This window comes from Centropristis striata, chromosome 20 (assembly GCF_030273125.1).
Source record: "Centropristis striata isolate RG_2023a ecotype Rhode Island chromosome 20, C.striata_1.0, whole genome shotgun sequence".
NCBI lineage: Eukaryota > Metazoa > Chordata > Actinopteri > Perciformes > Serranidae > Centropristis > Centropristis striata.
This window is the reverse complement of record NC_081536.1, coordinates 34,485,649-34,506,955: the sequence shown is the minus strand read 5'-3', so window position 1 is coordinate 34,506,955 and position 21,307 is coordinate 34,485,649. Positions and strand designations below refer to the sequence as shown.

Here is a 21,307-nt window from a genome sequence, read left to right as displayed (position 1 = left end):
CGTAATTTAAAGTGACAAATATGCAAGAAAAAAATAAATAATAATCCTGACCGGGGGAGGGGGGTAATATTTTGAGAAAAAAGTTGCACATCTACAAGATTAAATCGGAAAATATACGAGAAAAATGTTGCAGGATTTATGAGAAAAAAAGTGGCAAATCTACAAGAAAATAAGTGGCAAATTCATGAGAAAAAAGTTGCAGATTTACAAGATTCAAAGTGGTAAATCTGTGAGAAAAAATTTGCAGATTTATGAGAAAAAAGTGGCAAATATACGAGAAAAAAGTCGCAGATTTACAAAATTAAAAGTGGCAAATGTGTGATAAAAAAAAATAATAATACGGACCGGGGAAGGGGGGTAATTTTGAGAAAAAAGTCAGATATTCATGACAAAATAGCGACAAATCTACCAGAAAAAAGTAGCAGATTAATGAAATTGAAAGTTGCAAATTTGTGAGAAAAAAATAAATAATAATCCTGACTGGGGGAGGGGGGTAATATTTCGAGAAAAAAGTTGCACATTTACAAGATTAAAGTGGAAAATCTACAAGAAAAATGTTGCAGGATTTATGAGGAAAAAAGTGGCAAATCTACAAGAAAAAAGTGGCAGATTAATGAAATTTAAAGTTGCAAATTTGTGAGAAAAAAAGTCTGAAATATAATTATGATAGGACCGGGGGAGGGGGGTAATATTTCGAGAAAAAAGTGGCAAATCTGCGAGAAAAAAGTAGCAAATTCATAAGATTAAAATTTGCAAACATTTTTAAACTCATCTGTTTAAACATCTGTTCCAGTTGTGACAACATCACAGCATCAACATTATTATATTATTATTATATTCAATATCACAATCCAGATCAGCCCATTTAACTAACTACTCATATAAAACATGAAGCAAAGTTTAAATTAAAAATTCACCTCATACTTTAAATGCACAGCAGCCTCTTCTGTGTCTGCAGGTTAGTATTAAAACATTTAGCTCTGATCATACGTCAATTTGATTGTTGATAGACAATTGGCACAACACACACACACACACACACACACACACACACACACACACACACACAGAAACACACACAGAAACACACAATCTGCAGATAAAACAACGTGTCCGGGCACGCTCCCATCCTCTAAACGTTCTGTGTTCTGATGTTCTGTGTGTTTGACTTGGCTGCAGGTGAAGCTCTAACACTGACTGTCCTGTACTGAACACACTGATAACACACACACACACACACACACACACACACACACACACACTGAACTTGAACTGCAAAGTCACAGAAACTGGGTCAGACAGTGGACAAGCTGCTCCCCAAACACACATATTATTGTTTCTGATTTGATTTGGTGCGTCCGAGCCTCTGAACCATCACACGTGTGAATTTGCATTTACATTTCTAATAAAGTGCAGCAGATCCGCTCATATGTGGAAGATATTGTGCATTTAATGACTAAAGCATCAAACTTTCTCCGTATAGATCGTGAAGTTTATTTTCAGACGTGGAGGCGTTTCAGATTTGACCCCTGAGAGCAAGAAAAAAGTAGCAAATTTATACGATTTAAAGGGTTAGGGTTATTAAAAGTGCCAAATCTGTTACTAGGCAACAAATGTCAGGCTGTTAAAACTGGATTTTGTTTACCTTTTTGCAGGCATAAAAGTGGTAAACATCAATTATGTTTCAATTATATGCTCTTATTACACATAGAACTTCTGCAAAATATATTTTTAAATTGAGCCAAATTGAGGCTTTAAACTACATTTTGTTGCATGAAAAGTATCTTATTAGAGAATTATGAAATTTAAAGTGGCAAATTTGTGAGAAAAAATAATGGGCGTAATATTTCAAGAAAAAAGTTGCAGATTTATGAGGAAAAAGTGGCAAATATGCAAGAAAAAAGTTGCAGATTTATGAGAAAAAAGTGGTAAATATGCAAGAAAAAAGTTGCAGATTTATGAGAAAAAAGTGGCAAATATGCGAGAAAAAAGTTGCAGATTTATGAGAAAAAAGTCGCAGCTTGACAAAATTTAAAGTGGCAAATATACATGGTTATACTGCAGACTGATGGGGCAAAAAATGGAAAAATGCAATACTGAAGTCAAGGACCTCTCAAGCCCACAAGAGGTCAAATACAAACTTTCTCCACGTCTAAAATACAACCTGTTTGTTGAACAAAAGAGGCCCCAGAATGGAGCCTTGGGGAACGCCACATGTCATTTTTGCACACTCAGATGTGTAATTAACTAGTGACACAAAGTAGTCCCCTGTCCTTCAACTATGATTCAAACCATTCCAGTGGTGTGCCAGAAAGTCCCAATTAATTGGTGACTCTAAATGTCCCGTAGGAGTGAATGAGAGCGTGATTGTTTTTCTTTAAGCGGTAAAGGATAATGAATGAATTTATTTCTTTCTCTCTGTTTGTCTTCAGGCTGCCGATCTCTCACACCTGCTTCAATCAGATCTGTCTGCCTCCGTATCGCACCAGGAAGGAGCTGAAGCACAAACTCACCATCGCCATCTCCAACGGAGAGGGCTTCGGCCTGGAGTGACCCACACACACACACACACACACACACACACACACACACACACACACACACACACACAGGCCTGTCACAATAACAACATTTTTTAAGACGATATACACAAAAAAGCATAAAAAGTCAAGCATGTTAACGATAATATATCCAGAAAACGACAAAAGAGTCAAAAAAAAAAAGGCCTACATACACGCGCGGACTGGCAAATCTATGAGAAAAATGTTGCAGAAATACAAGATTTAAAGTGGCAAATCTGCAAGAAAAAAGTTGCTGATTTACGAGAATTAAAGTGGCAAATCTGCAGGAAAAAAGTTGCTGATTTACGAGAATTAAAGTGGCAAATCTGCAGGAAAAAAGTTGCAGATTTACGAGATTTAAAGTGGCAAATCTATGAGAAAAAAGTTCTATAAATACAAGGTTTAAAGTGGTAAATCTATGAGAAAAAAATGCAGAAATACGCGGTTTAAAGTGGCAAATCTGCAAGAAAAAAGTTGCAGATTTACGAGATTTAAAGTGGCAAATCTATGAGAAAAAAATGCAGAATTACGAGGTTTAAAGTGGCAAATTTACGCTCTAAAAAAGCGCAAAAAGTCAATATATTGAGTCCAGAAAAAAAACCTATTGTGTTTATTTTACAGACAGTGACAGGCCTACACACACACACACACACACACACACACACACACACACACACACACAGACACACACACACTGACTGTTAACAACGCTAGCTATCTCTCGTCACACCCGCCTCGTTGCACATTCTGTGGTTTCTCTGCAGACTAAAGGAAAGTTTCTCAGCTCTTCTCTTCTGTTGTTATTCTGCAGCTTGTTGATGTTTGCAGCAGATAAAGGGAACTTCCCCCTGCAGCAGCTGCACACAAGCCTTTTCTAAATATTTGCATATGGACTTTGCATCTTTGAAAAGGCCTTTATTTATCCGTGAGGGGCAGTAGGACATGTGGGACATGTGGGACAGACAAACAGAGATAATAACAGGACAACCCTGATCAAAGACCATTATATAACTTAACATTTCTGCTCCAATACCAGTAAAAACATATCAGTATAATATGTGTTCTCTAGATACCGAACGTGGTGGTTTGCTCAGGTAATTATGATCTAAATGACTCTATGTTTTAAAGAGATTATCAGGTATTCAGCCATCATGTTTAGCATGAAGCCGGTTTTCACTAACATGCCACAGAAATGTCATTTTAAAGGTTTCATGTAAACTGAGATGATGAATGTAAAGTGGTTATTATTATCTACGGAGGCCTGTCAATCATATTTAATAATACGGAGGCCCTGAGGGGTCAAAGCTGCAAATACACAAAACACAATCTTCATTTAGAAAACAAAGACCACAACACAACAGAAGTGTTTCCAGAGGACACTTAAAAGTGATGCACACGTCTGGACACGCTTCATATTATCACTTTATTACAAGATAATTATCATTTCACGTTATAACGTGATTTATAGCGTTAGCCTGCTAGCTCGTATCAATCACATTGCAGTTAAACAAATCAAATAAATGAATGAAACACGTTTCAGTTGGTCTCTCTCAACGGGCTGAGTTGGTCTTGGTCTTGCTAGCCCATAACACACATTAATTGGCCGCTAACGTTAGCACGCTATCGATCGGCCGCAAACATTAACATGCTATAATCTGCCACTGATGTTAGCACACTATCGATCGGCCGCTAACGTTAGCATGCTATAATCTGCCACTGATGTTAGCACGCTATCGATCGGCCGCTAACATTAGCATGCTATAATCTGCCACTGATGTTAGCACGCTATCGATCGGCCGCTAACGTTAGCATGCTATAATCTGCCACTGATGTTAGCACGCTATCGATCGGCCGCTAACGTTAGCATGCTATAATCTGCCACTGATGTTAGCACGCTATCGATCGGCCGCTAACGTTAGCGTGCTATAAACTGCCACTGATGTTAGCACGCTATCGATCGGCCGCTAAAGTTAGCACGCTATCGATCGGCCGCTAACATTAGCATGCTATAATCTGCCACTGATGTTAGCACGCTATCGATCGGCCGCTAACGTTAGCATGCTATAATCTGCCACTGATGTTAGCACGCTATCGATCGGCCGCTAACGTTAGCATGCTATAATCTGCCACTGATGTTAGCACGCTATCGATCGGCCGCTAACGTTAGCGTGCTATAAACTGCCACTGATGTTAGCACGCTATCGATTGGCCGCTAAAGTTAGCATGCTATCAATCGGCCGCTAACATTAGCATGCTAGACTTAGACTTAGACTGCACTTTATTGATCCGTTTGGGATGACTCTCTCAAGGAAATTGTAGATGCTATGATTAACCACCAACGTTAGCATGCTATAATGGGCCGCTAACGTTGTCATGCTATCGATCGGCCACTAACGTTAGCATGCTATTATCGTGATAATGATAATTTCACGTTATAACGTGACATTTTCAATAACGTGATAATATGAAGCGTGTCCAGACGTGTGCGTCACTTTTAAGTGTCCTCTGGAAACACTTCTGTTGTGTTGTGGTCTTTGTTTTCTAAATGCTGCTCTTGTGTTGTCACATTGATGAAGATGTTTTCTCAGTTTGTTGTGTTTTGTTGCAGCGTTGTGAGCTCCGTATTATTAAATATGATTGACAGGTGATTAGAGGCGGGCCCTGTTAACTCAGTTAACTCTATACTAATTGAGTTGAAGAGATAATCAGGCTTCAGGGCAAAAACAAGAGACGAGAGGAGAGGAAATGACTGTAATGACTCCCGGAGCAGAGCGGAGGAGCTGAAGATGTTTCTGAAGATCTGAGATGTGTCGTTTTAATATTTGCTGTCTTGTGTTGATGCTTTATGTTTCTAATGAGGCTTGTTTCATATCGTTCCATGCATCCTGAGATATAGATTGTCTTGTGGAGTTTTTTTGACATTGCTGCCTGTTTTATTGAACAAAAGGCTGCAGCAGATTCTTTTTGTTTCTAATATTCTGTTTTTTTAAATGTTGTCATGTTTGGTACAGTGTGAGCAGAGCTGTTTGATTGACAGCTCGGTGTCGTAGATGTTGTAGAATCAGTCAGACGGGTTTCAAGATGTTACAGAAATGTTCTTACAGATTATTACGTCATATTATAATCACAACTTCTGTAAAGCTCCTTCATTGAAGCTCCAGTTTCTGCTTTAAAATGTCTTTATTGGACCAATCTTAGGAACACAAACCACCATAAAGTCATGGAAAATATTACTAAACCTCCTTGTTTTCTTTAGTTTCTTGTTCATTTTAATGTCTGGTTCAACTAAAGGTTAATTTGTTTGGACAAATATAATGATAACAACAAAAATAGCTGATAAGAGTTTAATTTAAGAGCTGATATCTAGACATTTTTGTTTCTTTTTAGGTAATTTTGTTTCTTTTTTGGTAATTTTGTTTCTTTTTTGGTAATTTTGTTCCTTTTTTGGTAATTTTGTTTCTTTTTTGGTAATTTTGTTTATTTTTTGTAATTTTGTTCCTTTTTTGGTAATTTTGTTTCTTTTTTGTAATTTTGTTCCTTTTTTGGTAATTTTGCTTCTTTTTTGGTAATTTTGTTTCTTTTTTGGTAATTTTGTTTCTTTTTTGGGTAATTTTGTGTCTTTCTTTTGGTAATTTTATTCATTTTTGGTCATTTTGTTTATTTATTTTTTGTAATTTTGTTTCCTTTTTGGTCATTATTTTCCATGACTGTGTGACCTCTTAAAAATCTAATTATTGATCTACATTCAGCAACTGAAGTTCTGCTCTCACTGCTGCAAAAACTATCGCAGATATAAGCAAAATTATTTATTTTTTTCTGCTTTGTTGCATTTATGGAAACTAGTGTAACGTTCAGTCTTCAAAGATTAAAAAATAAGTGTCAAGTTGCACAAAACAGACTAGCGATTGTGTGAATTTTCTGCACTTTGTGTAAGTTTTGTTGTTTTTTCCCTCTAAATTTGTGCAGATTTTGAAAATTCAGTGAATGTGGAACGTCATGAGCAGAAACTGGAGCTTCTGGTTGGAGTTCTCTGTTTGCAGAAAGCTTTGACTTAAAGTGTGTACCTGCCCTCAGGTAACCAGGTTACTGTCACAGCTGCTCATTAGTGGTGCAGCAGTTCTCCTTTAAACGCTTCACGTCCTCTTAATGTTTCTGTCTTTACTCCTCCTGCTGCAGCGTTACATAACAGACACTCAGTCACCTGGAGACACACAAACTGCTGCTCTCTGGGGAAACCCAGCAGTTTGCGGGTTACGAGATTTAAAGTGGCAAATTTGCAAGAAAAAAGTTACATATTTATGAGATTTAAAGTGGCAAATTTGCAAGAAAAAGTCGCAGATTTATGAGATTTAAAGTGGCAAATCTACGAGAAAAAACTCGCAGATTTACGAGATTTAAAGTCACAAATCTGCAAGAAAAAGTTGCAGATTTATGAGAAAAAAGTGGCAAATCTCTGAGAAAAAAAGTTGCAGATTTATGAGATTTAAAGTGGCAAATTTGCAAGAAAAAAGTCGCAGATTTACGAAATTTAAAGTGGCAAATTTATGAGATTTAAAGCGGCAAATTTGCAAGAAAAAATTCGCAGATTTATGAGATTTAAAGCGGCAAATTTGCAAGAAAAAAGTTGCAGATTTACGAGATTTAAAGTGGCAAATTTGCAAGAAAAAGTTGCAGATTTATGAGAAAAAAGTGTCAAATCTCTGAGAAAAAAAGTTGCAGATTTATGAGAATTAAAGTGGCAAATTTATGAGATTTAAAGTGGCAAATTTGCAAGAAAAAAGTCGCAGATTTACGAAATTTAAAGTGGCAAATTTATGAGATTTAAAGCGGCAAATTTGCAAGAAAAAGTCGCAGATTTATGAGATTTAAAGTGGCAAATTTATGAGATTTAAAGCGGCAAATTTGCAAGAAAAAGTCGCAGATTTATGAGATTTAAAGTGGCAAATTTATGAGATTTAAAGTGGCAAATTTGCAAGAAAAAAGTCGCAGATTTACGAAATTTAAAGTGGCAAATTTATGAGATTTAAAGCGGCAAATTTGCAAGAAAAAGTCGCAGATTTATGAGATTTAAAGTGGCAAATTTATGAGATTTAAAGCGGCAAATTTGCAAGAAAAAGTCGCAGATTTATGAGATTTAAAGTGGCAAATTTGCAAGAAAAAAGTTGCAGATTTACGAGATTTAAAGTGGCAAATTTGCAAGAAAAAAGTTGCAGATTTATGAGATTTAAAGTGGCAAATTTATGAGATTTAAAGCGGCAAATTTGCAAGAAAAAGTCGCAGATTTATGAGATTTAAAGTGGCAAATTTGCAAGAAAAAAGTTGCAGATTTACGAGATTTAAAGTGGCAAATTTGCAAGAAAAAAGTTGCAGATTTATGAGATTTAAAGTGGCAAATTTGCAAGAAAAAAGTTGCAGATTTATGAGAAAAAAGTGGCAAATCTCTGAGAAAAAAAGTTGCAGATTTACGAGATTTAAAGTGGCAAATTTGCAATGGTAATTTTGTTTCTCTTTTTTTGGTAATTTAGTTTCCTTTTTTGGTCATTTTATTTCTCTCTTTTTTGGTAATCTAGACATTTAACATGTTTTTCTTAATAATGATTTTTGTCATGATCAATAAACCATGTTAAATGTCTAGATATCAGCTCTTAAACTAAACTCTTATCAGATATTTGTGTTGTTATCATTATATTTGTCCAAACAAATGAACCTTTAGTTGAACCAGACATTAAAACAAGGAGGTCTAATAATATTTTGTCCATGCCGGTAGAGTGTCTGGCGTGTCCGGCTGCATGGTGCTGGCGGTAGAAGCGACTCAGCTGGTGTGAAGAGCCTGTAAACAGGTTTAATGAGCAGAAACATGAGACTCTGCAGACAGAATGTGTTAGATAAGTGACTCGGTGGTTGTAGCCTTATGTAACTTTCTGTAACCTCCTTGGCCGTGAACCCGTCTGGAGCTTCAAACGCTCGGCCCTGTCCTACATAAGGTTGCCGTGGCAACGTGTCCGGAGTCCAAAAGACGAAGCGGCAAAGAAAAAGAGCCAGAAGTTACCGAGCAACGCTGCAGCGGCTCCGTCCCTCTGGATGTGGGTCAGTCAGCCAGTTTCACAGCTTCTTATGTAACAAAGGATCCTTTCTGCAGCCGTCTCATTAACTCTTTCACCTCACGGGACGCAGCAGGAGGAGCAGGAGGAGACGCAGCAGGAGGAGACGCAGCAGGAACTCAGCTGCTTCAGTCTGATGTTTCATGTCAGAAAAGTTGTTTTAAATGTTTCTCTTTTGGTGATTTTGGTTTTTTTTGTGGTAATTTTGTTTCTTTTTTGTAATTTTGTTTCTTTTTTGGTAATTTTTTTTCTTTTTTTTGGGTAATTTTGTTCCTTTTTTGGTAATTTTGTTTCTTTCTGGTAGTTTTGTTTCATTTTTGGTGATTTTGTTTCTTTTTTGGGAGTTTTTTTGGTAATTGTTTTACTTTTTGGGTGATTTTGTTTCTTTTTTGGTAATTTTGTTTCTTTTTGGGGAATTTTTGGTGGTAATTTTGTTTGTTTTTGGTAATTTTGTTTCTCTTTTTTGTTCATTTTGTTTCTTTTTTGGAAATTTTGTGTCAAATTTTCAAGTAATTTTGTTTCTTTTTTGGTAATTTTGTTTCTTTTTTGGTCATTTTGTTTCTTTTTTGGTCATTTTGTTCCTTTTCTTGTAATTTTGCAATGAGGCAGAAAAAATGAATAATTTTGCTTTTTATCCTGCAATAGTTTTTGCAGCAGAACTTCAGTCGCTTAATGTAGAGAATTAATTCGATTTTTTCTGAGGATGTACATTCATGGAAAAATATATCAGACCTCCTTGTTTTCTTCAGTTTCTGGTTCATTTTAATGTCTGGTTCAACTAAAGGTTCATTTGTTTGGACAAATATAATGATAACAACAAAAATACCTGATAAGAGTTTAATTTAAGAGCTGATATCTAGACATTTAACATGGTTTTATTGATCATAAAAAAAATCATTATCAAGAAAAACATGGAAAATGTCTAGATTACCAAAAAAAGAGAAACAAAATTACGAAAAAGGAACAAAATTACCAAAAAAAGGAACAAAATGACCAAAAAATGGAACAAAATTACCAAACAAAGGAACCAAATGACCAAAAGAGTTGCTATGTAGACCTGTTCCATGTTTCTCCTGATAAAGATGTTAATCTGACCTGTGTGTTTGGGACCAGCTGTGTCAGGTTATGCAGTGGGAAGGTGGTTTGAAAATAGTTCAAACTTTTTATTGTAAGGCTTGGTTGTGATGTAATTATTGTCATGTCTTATTATTATTATTATTGAACAGATGTCCAGCTGTGTGGCTGTATCGTGGCTGTGTGTTAGCTCAGCCTTATGTAACTCTGTTTCCTCACCTATGTTCAGTAAAGTGGACGAGGGGTTGTCGCTCTCTGCAGAAACTTCTGCTGACTCGGCTTCTTTCTCTGGCAACAGATGCTTCATCACAGTCACATTAACCCTCTAGAGTCTCTAAAGCTGCAAATAATCAGACTTGTTGCCTCCATCAGACTAGAAAACAAAGCAGTTCTATCAAATGATAGAACTGGATGGAACCCTCTTATATGGTAGATTTGACACCTTTGGTCACATTTGACACATTTACAATTCTTTATTGAGTATGATAGTGTTTTGAAAGTAAAAAAAAGATTCAAAATCACATTTTATGTTGGACTAAAGGACTAAAAAAGAGACAAAATGACAAAAAAAGAGACAAAATGACAGAAAAAAAGACACAAAATGACTAAAAAAAGACACAAAATGACTAAAAAAAGACACAAAATTACCAAAAAAAGACACAAAATGACTAAAAAACGACACAAAATGACTAAAAAAAGACACAAAAAGACAAAAAATTACAAAAAAAAAGACACAAAAAGACATAAAAAGACACAAAATGACCAAAAAGACACAAAATGACCAAAAAAGAAACAAAATGACTAAAAAAAGACACAAAATGACTAAAAAAAGACACAAAATGACTATAACGCCTGGATTCCACTGGATGCGTAACGGCTGCAGATCCGTCGTCGGAGCCGTTACGCACCCATTATAATCAATGTGTGAGATTCCACCGACTGCAGATCCGCTGCGTAATGAGTCCGACAACGCAGGGCCATCCGACAGCCCTCCAACACTGGAGCAGAGCTTCTATTTTTGTCGGACGACGGAGCACTACGCATAAATTCAGCACAGAGCAGATCGTTCGGGACAGGAAGTCTTGCACAGACACAAAATAAAACACCGGTATATTTTCAAAATAAAATACCTCGGGTTCGCTAACGAGGTCGGCCGGCTCGTTAACAAGCCGGCCGACCTCGTTAGCGCTCGTTAAGACGGAGTCGCTGGATTTGTCTCCAGTCATTAACGAGGAGATGTTGATTATCTTCCAGTTATATCAATTGATTAGGCGTGAATTTGCGAGATCTCGTGCGTCCTCGGGACTCTGCTGTCCGCAACAGCTCCGACACAGACGATCCGGTGGGTGTTGACGGACTGCGTAGATACGCAGCCGTTGCGGACAGACCCCTGTCGGAGTCGTTACGCATCCAGTGGAATCCAGGCGTAAGAAGACACAAAAAGACACAAAATTACTAAAAAAGAAACAAAACGACAAAAAAAGACACAAAATGACTAAAAAAGACACAAAATTACTAAAAAAAGAAACAAAATGACAAAAAAAGACACAAAATGACTAAAAAAGGATACAAAATTACAAAAAAAAGACACAAAATAATAATAATAATAATAATAATAATAATAATAATAATCCATGTTAAACCAAGGGGAAACAGTCGGCCATCTGCACTTTGACACAGTGATTAAAACAGGTTAACTGTGAAAAATGTACTTTATTGATCCCTGGAGGGAAATTCGTTATGTATAAAAATAGTATAAATAGCAGAATATATAGACAGAAAATATAGAATCTTAAAAAACATATAAACTTCAACATACTATCATTGCACCAGTCAGCAGCAGAACGCAGGGGAAGTCTAAAATATGATAATAGATTTAAAAAATCATCCCTCCCCTCATATTTAGAACGGTTAGTGATGGTGGAAACAGCATTTCACAGATTATAAACCGTAAACACAAAGCCAGCGGTGTGTAGTTTGAGTTCAGACATGAAACACGTTTTAAATAGAACACAAAGACAGAAAGTTTCTGACAAACTAAAGTTTATGGATCCACTAAACACGGTCACAGCCAGTTCACTGCTCCTACATTAGGAACAGCGTGAGTCTCCTCAGAGCATGTTTGGAGTTTACAGACAGCACCTGAAGGCATCACGAACAGACTGGTACATGCTGCGTTCAGGAGGAAACCAGGCGTTCAGCTGCTCTCGTCACATCATTTAAAGGATTTTAGCATCAGGATGCAACATAAAATGAGTCTGAGTCACTCTGACATTTGTTACACAGACACAGGTGGAGAGGCCACGCACTGGCCTTAATGTGAAGCTACTGGTAACCAGTCACTGACTGGAGCAGAAACATGCTTCTCCCAATCTACACTCTCATAACAATAATAAATACATGGATACATGTGTTACAGTCCAAATGTTTACAGTTCACTGGAGTTTTTATTGGTTTTGGTGCCGTTGAACACACAAACACACGTTCAGTTTCAGCACTATTACCAAAATAAGACAGAAAATTATAAAAAAAAAGTGATGAAAATACCATAAAAAGACACAAAATTACCACAAAATTGACACAAAATTGTCCCCAAAAGACACAAAATGACCAAAAAAAGACATCAAATTACCCCCAAAAAAGATAAGACCGGAAAAAGTCCAAAAAAGACACAAAACGACAAAACAAGACCCCAAAATACCAAAAAAGACACAAAATAACCACAAAATACATACAATTATCACAAAGGTGAGAATGACCAAAAAAGACACACATTCAGCACTATTACCAAAATAAGACAGAAAATTATTTTAAAAAAGTGATGAAAATACCATAAAAAGACACAAAATTACCACAAAGGAAGTAAATGGAAAAAAGACACAAAATTATACAAAAAAAGAGACAAAAATACCATAAAAAGACACAAAATTATGAAAAAGTGACGAAAATACCATAAAAAGACACATTATTACCAAAATAAGACACAAAATTACCAAAAAAGATACAAAATTACCAAAATAAGACAGAAAATCACCAAAATAAGACACAAAATTACAAAAATAAGACACAAAATTATTGAAAAAAGACACAAAATCACAAAAAGACATAAAATTACCAAAGTAAGACACAAAATCACCAAAATAAGACACAGAATGACCATTATGCTTCTCTGAATCTATAAAATCAAGCGTTTTTATCTGTAAAAACTGAATAAATGTGAGTTACAGTCCAAACGTTTAAAGTTCAGTGGGATTATTATTGTCTGCTGTTGAAGTCCCCCAAACACACAAACACACACTCATATTCAGCATCATTACCCAAATAAGACACAAAATTATGAAAAAGAGACAAAAATACCATAAAAAGACGTAAAATTATCAAAAATGACACAAAATTACCAAAATAGACACACCATTACCAAAATAAGACGGAAAATTACCAAAATAAGACACAAAATTACCAAAATAAGACCCAACATTTTTTAAAAAGACACAAAATTACCAAAATAAGACAGAAAATTACCAAAATAAGACACAGAATTACCAAAATAAGACACAAAATTACCAAAATAAGACACAACATTTTTTAAAAAGACACAAAATTACCAAAATAGACACACCATTACCAAAATAAGACACAAAATTACCAAAATAAGACACAACATTTTTTTAAAAGACACAAAATTACCAAAATAAGACACGGAATTACCAAAATAAGACACAAAATTTACACACAATTATAAAAAAGAGACAAAAATACCATAAAAAGACACAAAATTACCAAAATAAGACACAAAATTACCAAAGTAAGACACAGAATTACCAAAATAAGACACAAAATTGACACACAATTATAAAAAAGAGACAAAAATACCATAAAAAGACACAAAATCACCAAAAAAAGAGTTACAGTCCAAATGTTTAAAGTTCAGTGGGATGTTTATTGGCTGCTGTTGACGTCCCCCAAACACACAAAGACAAACCCAGTGATATTGAGTGTGAACAGTAATTACTGCGGCGGGGTCTCCCCTCCGTCTGGCGGTGAGGTGGCCTAGTTCACGGCGGGAACCACAGATCTTATCGTTGATCCAACAAACAGAAGTATGTAGGCCATGGCCGGCGCTCTGTCACTCAGTAACCCGCCAGCACCTCCTTCCTCCTGCTGCTCCTTCAATAGGAGGTCCCACTGGCTGAACCCTGTTCATCTCAACAATCACCACAGACAAGAGCCAAGAGCTGGACAGACCTCAACTTGGTCTGTTGTTGTTTTATTATCGTCAGTTTGGTTTAAAAAAGCTCCCAGTCAAACACAGTTCATCCTCACTCATCTATGTTTCAAAATGACCAAGAAAAGACACAAATTAACCAAGAAAAGACACAAAATTGTCCCCAAAAGACACAAAATGACCAAGAAAAGACAGAAATTAACCAAGAAAAGACACAAAATTGTCCCCAAAAGACACAAAATGACAAAAAAAAAGACAGAAATTAACCAAGAAAAGACACAAAATTGTCCCCAAAAGACACAAAATGACCAAAAAAAGACAGAAATTAACCAAGAAAAGACACAAAATTGTCCCCAAAAGACACAAAATGATCAAAAAAAGACAGAAATTAACCAAGAAAAGACACAAAATTGTCCCCAAAAGACACAAAATGACCAAAAAAAGACAGAAATTAACCAAGAAAAGACACAAAATTGTCCCCAAAAGACACAAAATGACCAAAAAAAGACAGAAATTAACCAAGAAAAGACACAAAATTGTCCCCAAAAGACACAAAATGACCAAAAAAAGACAGAAATTAACCAAGAAAAGACACAAAATTGTCCCCAAAAGACACAAAATGACCAAAAAAAGACAGAAATTAACCAAGAAAAGACACAAAATTGTCCCCAAAAGACACAAAATGACCAAAAAAAGACAGAAATTAACCAAGAAAAGACACAAAATTGTCCCCAAAAGACACAAAATGACCAAAAAAAGACAGAAATTAACCAAGAAAAGACACAAAATTGTCCCCAAAAGACACAAAATGACCAAAAAAAGACAGAAATTAACCAAGAAAAGACACAAAATTGTCCCCAAAAGACACAAAATGACCAAAAAAAAAGACAGAAATTAACCAAGAAAAGACACAAAATTGTCCCCAAAAGACACAAAATGACCAAAAAAAGACAGAAATTAAGCAAGAAAAGACACAAAATTGTCCCCAAAAGACACAAAATGACCAAAAAAAGACAGAAATTAACCAAGAAAAGACACAAAATTGTCCCCAAAAGACACAAAATGACCAAGAAAAGACAGAAATTAACCAAGAAAAGACACAAAATTGTCCCCAAAAGACACAAAATGACCAAAAAAAGACAGAAATTAACCAAGAAAAGACACAAAATTGTCCCCAAAAGACACAAAATGACCAAAAAAAAAGACAGAAATTAACCAAGAAAAGACACAAAATTGTCCCCAAAAGACACAAAATGACCAAAAAAAGACAGAAATTAACCAAGAAAAGACACAAAATTGTCCCCAAAAGACACAAAATGACCAAAAAAAGACAGAAATTAACCAAGAAAAGACACAAAATTGTCCCCAAAAGACACAAAATGACCAAGAAAAGACAGAAATTAACCAAGAAAAGACACAAAATTGTCCCCAAAAGACACAAAATGACCAAAAAAAGACAGAAATTAACCAAGAAAAGACACAAAATTGTCCCCAAATGACACAAAATGACCAAAAAAAGACAGAAATTAACCTAGAAAAGACACAAAATTGTCCCCAAAAGACACAAAATGACCAAAAAAAGACAGAAATTAACCAAGAAAAGACACAAAATTGTCCCCAAAAGACACAAAATGACCAAGAAAAGACAGAAATTAACCAAGAAAAGACACAAAATTGTCCCCAAAAGACACAAAATGACCAAAAAAAGACAGAAATTAAGCAAGAAAAGACACAAAATTGTCCCCAAAAGACACAAAATGACCAAAAAAAGACAGAAATTAACCAAGAAAAGACACAAAATTGTCCCCAAAAGACACAAAATGACCAAAAAAAGACAGAAATTAACCAAGAAAAGACACAAAATTGCCCCAAAAGACACAAAATGACCAAAAAAAGACAGAAATTAACCAAGAAAAGACACAAAATTGCCCCAAAAGACACAAAATGACCAAAAAAAGACACAAATTAACCAAGAAAAGACACAAAATTGTCCCCAAAAGACACAAAATGACCAAAAAAAGACACAAATTAACCAAGAAAAGACACAAAATTGTCCCCAAAAGACACAAAATGACCAAAAAAAGACAGAAATTAACCAAGAAAAGACACAAAATTGTCCCCAAAAGACACAAAATGACCAAAAAAAGACAGAAATTAACCAAGAAAAGACACAAAATTGTCCCCAAAAGACACAAAATGACCAAAAAAAGACAGAAATTAACCAAGAAAAGACACAAAATTACCCCAAAAGACACAAAATGACCAAAAAAAGACAGAAATTAACCAAGAAAAGACACAAAATTGTCCCCAAAAGACACAAAATGACCAAAAAAAGACAGAAATTAACCAAGAAAAGACACAAAATTGTCCCCAAAAGACACAAAATGACCAAAAAAAGACAGAAATTAACCAAGAAAAGACACAAAATTGTCCCCAAAAGACACAAAATGACCAAAAAAAGACAGAAATTAACCAAGAAAAGACACAAAATTGCCCCAAAAGACACAAAATGACCAAAAAAAGACACAAATTAACCAAGAAAAGACACAAAATTGTCCCCAAAAGACACAAAATGACCAAGAAAAGACAGAAATTAACCAAGAAAAGACACAAAATTGTCCCCAAATGACACAAAATGACCAAAAAAAGACAGAAATTAACCAAGAAAAGACACAAAATTGTCCCCAAAAGACACCAAATGACCAAGAAAAGACAGAAATTAACCAAGAAAAGACACAAAATTGTCCCCAAAAGACACAAAATGACCAAAAAAAGACAGAAATTAACCAAGAAAAGACACAAAATTGTCCCCAAAAGACACAAAATGACCAAAAACAGACATCAAATTACCCCCAAAAAAGATAAGACCAAAAAATTTAATTGTTGGAAAAAGTCCAAAAAAGACACAAAACGACCGAAGAAAGACAGAAAATGACAAAACAAGACCCAAAATACCAAAAACAGACACAAAATGATCAAAAAAGACATTTATTTCTTGTTTAAACTGTCTTTTAGAGCCTATAACTGCAGCTTTTTGTTCCAGCAGTCAACCTTACCATGTCCTGACACTCTCATAGGAGTCTATGGGAGCTGCGCTAGAGACTCTCATAGGAGTCTGTGGGAGCTGTGGTAGAGACTCTCATAGGAGTCTATGGGAGCTGTGGTAGAGACTCTCATAGGAGTCTATGGGAGCTGTGGTAGAGACTCTCATAGGAGTCTATGGAAGCTGTGGTAGAGACTCTCATAGGAGTCTATGGAAGCTGTGGTAGAGACTCTCATAGGAGTCTATGGGAGCTGCGGTAGAGACTCTCATAGGAGTCTATGGGAGCTGTGGTAGAGACTCTCATAGGAGTCTATGGGAGCTGTGGTAGAGACTCTCATAGGAGTCTATGGGAGCTGTGGTAGAGACTCTCATAGGAGTCTATGGGAGCTGTGGTAGAGACTCTCATAGGAGTCTATGGAAGCTGTGGTAGAGACTCTCATAGGAGTCTATGGGAGCTGCGGTAGAGACTCTCATAGGAGTCTATGGGAGCTGTAGTAGAGACTCTCATAGGACTCTATGGGAGCTGTGGTAGAGACTCTCATAGGACTCTATGGGAGCTGCGGTAGAGACTCTCATAGGAGTCTATGGGAGCTGTGGTAGAGACTACTGTATCATATGCACGTAAATGAGATTTTTGCGTGTGCATTGCATGTATTTTAAAGAGTAAAGTCGTGTTATTAGTTGGTTTAACAAAATGAAATAATATATTTATAATATATGAAACAATCTGAGTTGGTTAATTTTGTATGATCAGAACGAGTACTTTTAATTTTGATACTTTAAGTACATTTTGATGCAGATACTTTTGTACTTTCAATTTGGTACGTTTTGAATGCAGGATTTTTACCAAAAGACACAAAATGACCAAATAAAGGACATGAAACGATCAAAAAAGAGACAAAATTACCAAAATAAGACACAAAATCACCAAAATAAGACACAAATTAACAAAAAAAGATAAAAACACTGCTGTATCATATGCAGGTAAATGAGATGTTTGCGTGGTTATTGCATGTAATTGAACAGAGTCAGGTTGTGTTATTAGTTGGTTGACCTTTGGTGTTGCTGGTATAAAACCAACAGCTGGACTGGTTCCTGCTGCTTCTATCAGCTGTTGGACTAAAACATGAAGACACATTAGCAGCATATCAGAGAGGAACAGGAAGTCCTGCTTATTTAATCACTGATGTAAACAGACACCAGGCTGATTCAGACTGTTGGGTCCTGCTTTATGGATCATTTATCATTGATCACATGTTTTAATATTTCTTCACACAAAGACAATCAGATTTAGACACAAAATTACCAATACAACTCCATAAAATGACCAAAAATAGACACAAAAGTACCAAAATATGATTCAAAATTACCAAAATAAGACTCAAAATTACCAATACAACTCCATAAAATGACCAAAAAAAGACACAAAAGTACCAAAATATGATTCAAAATTACCAAAATAAGACACAAAATTATCAAAAAAAGACGTAAATGGCCAAAAGAGACACAACATTACCAACATGGAAGTAAATGGCCAAAAAGACACAAAATGACCAAAAAGGACACAAAAGTACCCCAAAAAAGGCTAAAATTACAAAAAAAATACCAAAGAAACCTCAAAAAATGACCCCCCAAAAAAGACACAAAATGACCAAAAAAGACATAAGATTACAAAAAAGGGACACGAATGAGACAAAATGACCCAAAAAAGAAACAAAATGACCAAAAAAGACAAAAAATACCCCAAAATAGGACACAAAATTACAAAAAAGGGACAAAATGACCAAAAAGACACAAAATTACCCCGAAAATGGCAAAAAAATAACCAAAAAAGACACAAAATTACCAAAAAAGGACATAAAATTACAAAAAAGGGACAAAATTACCAAAAAAGACACAAAATTACCAAAAAAAGGACAAAAAATTACCAAAATATGATTCAAAATGACCAAAAAAAGACACAAAATTATCAAAAAAAGACGTAAATGGCCAAAAGAGACACAACATTACCAAAATGGAAATAAATGGCCAAAAAGACACAAAATTACCAAAAAAGACACCAAATTACCCCAAAAAAGGCTAAAATTACCAAAAAAGGCACACAAAATTACAAAAAAGAGACAAAATGACCCAAAAAAGAGACAAAATTACTCCAAAAATGGCAAAAAAAATACCAAAAAGACACAAAATTACCAAAAAAGGACACAAAATTACCAAAGAAGGCTCAAAAATTACCCCCCAAAAAAGAGACAAAATGACAAAAAAAATAAATACAAAATGACCAAAAGCCTGACTGCAGTCTTCCTGTATGTTTCTTGGGGGGGCGGCCTCAGGTCCTGGTCCAGGTGTTAGACAGGTTGGGTTTCTGTGTGTGTGTGTTTGTGTGTGTGTGAGATATGTAAGGTGGTCCTGAAGTTGTTGACCAGCAGGTGGATCAGATACTCATGGCTCACATACTGGAGATCTCTGCTGGCTCCAGCTGCTGATCCTGATCCTGATCCTGATCCAGACGACTCCAGAAACCGGATCAAACAGCGTCTGATTCCTTCACAAGAACAGATTCATCTCAACATGAGTTATGAGCTGTCTGACTTCTCTGCTCAGGTTATAACGCGACGCTTTAAATCTGCTGCAGGCGTCAAATCAGTCAATAATTACTGGATGGAACAAATATACTTTCTTTATAGGCGACTGTGGAGGGGGCGTGGTGCATCAGCTGCAGGAGAGAGGTGTGGAGAGGGCTCAGGAGAGCAGCGCCAGGTGAGAGTGATTAACACAACTGCACAGCATTAGCTAATCACTCTCTCCCTTTTAAAACACAGTAGCGTGCTGGACCTGGGAGGCGGAATGACTGGAGCACACACACAGTCTGGACCAGACAAACAGACAGAGCACGGCAGCATAAAGCCTGTGAACGGCTCTGTACACTGTTGGTAACCTGTTGATAAACTGCATTAAATAAAAGTATCCTGAACGTTGATTATACTCCGTGTCCTACCTGCTGAGGAGAACTCACGGTGGCTCAAACTACGCCACATTGGCGCCCGAACAAGGACTCAGCAGGTAGAGATGTCGGAGCCACAAACGCCGGTGACCACGCTGGCGCAGATGCTGGCGGAGGTTGCAGCTATGAGCCGGGACCAGGCAGCGCTCAACAGACAACAACTGGCCGCTCTCCAGTTCCAGGCAGAGAAACAAGCTGAGCTTCTGGAGGTGATGGTTAACCGGGTTGGGGGGGGCGTCGTCAGCCCCCTCGTTCGCTGGTGTCACGATCCAGAGGATGGCGGCCCATGATGACCCCCAGACGTACCTGGACATGTTCGAGGCGACGGCGACGGCATGCAACTGGCCGGAGGAAGAGTGGGCTGTGCGCCTGCTTCCTCTGCTGTCGGGAGAGGCGCAGACGGCGGCATTCGGCCTACCCGGACCCTCACGGTGTCGGTTCAGGGACATCAAGCGGGCAGTTCTGGACAGGTTGGGGTTCTCCACAGAAGACCAGCGGCGCAGGTTCCGGGGGACCAAGCTGGGTCCCGCGGATCGGCCATTTGTCTACGCGCAACAGCTGAAGGATGCGGCGACCAGGTGGCTTCAGCCGGGGAGCTCTGCGGGCGAGGCGCGGCTGCTGGAAACCGTGGTTTTGGAGCAGTTCGTGGAGGGGCTCCCAACGGCCACCTCGGACTGGGTGCGCTGCCACCCGCCCGGCGGATCTGGCGGCTGCCATAACCCTGGCGGAGGACCATCTGGCTGTTCTCTCCTGGGGCCGGGCACATGAGGGTCGGCCAGTCTCTCCCGTCCGTCCCATACCAGCGCCCCCGCAGGAGACCGGTGCCGGGTCCCCAGCCCTCCACGCCGGCTAGACCCTCTCCTCGCCCGCGCACTAATCCTCCCTCTCTTTTTTATCCTTCCCAGGCTCCAGCCGCTACGGGCGCTGCTCTCGACCCACAGAGGGTTCCTCAGGCGGCAGGGCAGGAGTGCTGGAGGTGTGGACAGCCCGGACACTTCCGCCGAGAGTGTCCACTCATGGAGGTCGGTCAAGTGGTCCGGGTTGTCGGACCTCCAGCACCCTCCCCCGGTCTAGGAGGGACGTACAGCGTTCCGGTAAGGATCCAGGGTGGTACACATCGGGCAATGGTGGACTCTGGCTGCACGCAGTCCATAGTCCACCAGAGTCTGATTCGACCCGGGGCATTGATGGAGGCGGGCTGGGTGGATATTAGGTGTGTGCATGGGGACATCCACAGATACCCTGTAGTACCAGTGGAAATTCGGTTTAAGGGAAAAAAGCATAGTGTTAAGGCTGCGG

The 21,307-nt window shown here is 37.6% G+C and overlaps 1 protein-coding gene across 1 annotated transcript in view; it reads left to right on the top strand.

The window, feature by feature from the left end:
* The window catches only part of hectd2 (HECT domain containing 2), a 59,798-nt gene extending 57,235 nt beyond the window's left edge, over positions 1-2,563 (top strand). Inside the window, exon 21 of the mRNA XM_059359896.1 lies at positions 2,433-2,563. Within this exon, the coding sequence (XP_059215879.1) occupies positions 2,433-2,553 (121 nt within the window). The 3' untranslated portion in view covers positions 2,554-2,563. The remainder of the gene's footprint in view (positions 1-2,432) is intronic.
* Positions 2,564-21,307: the final 18,744 nt, after the last annotated feature.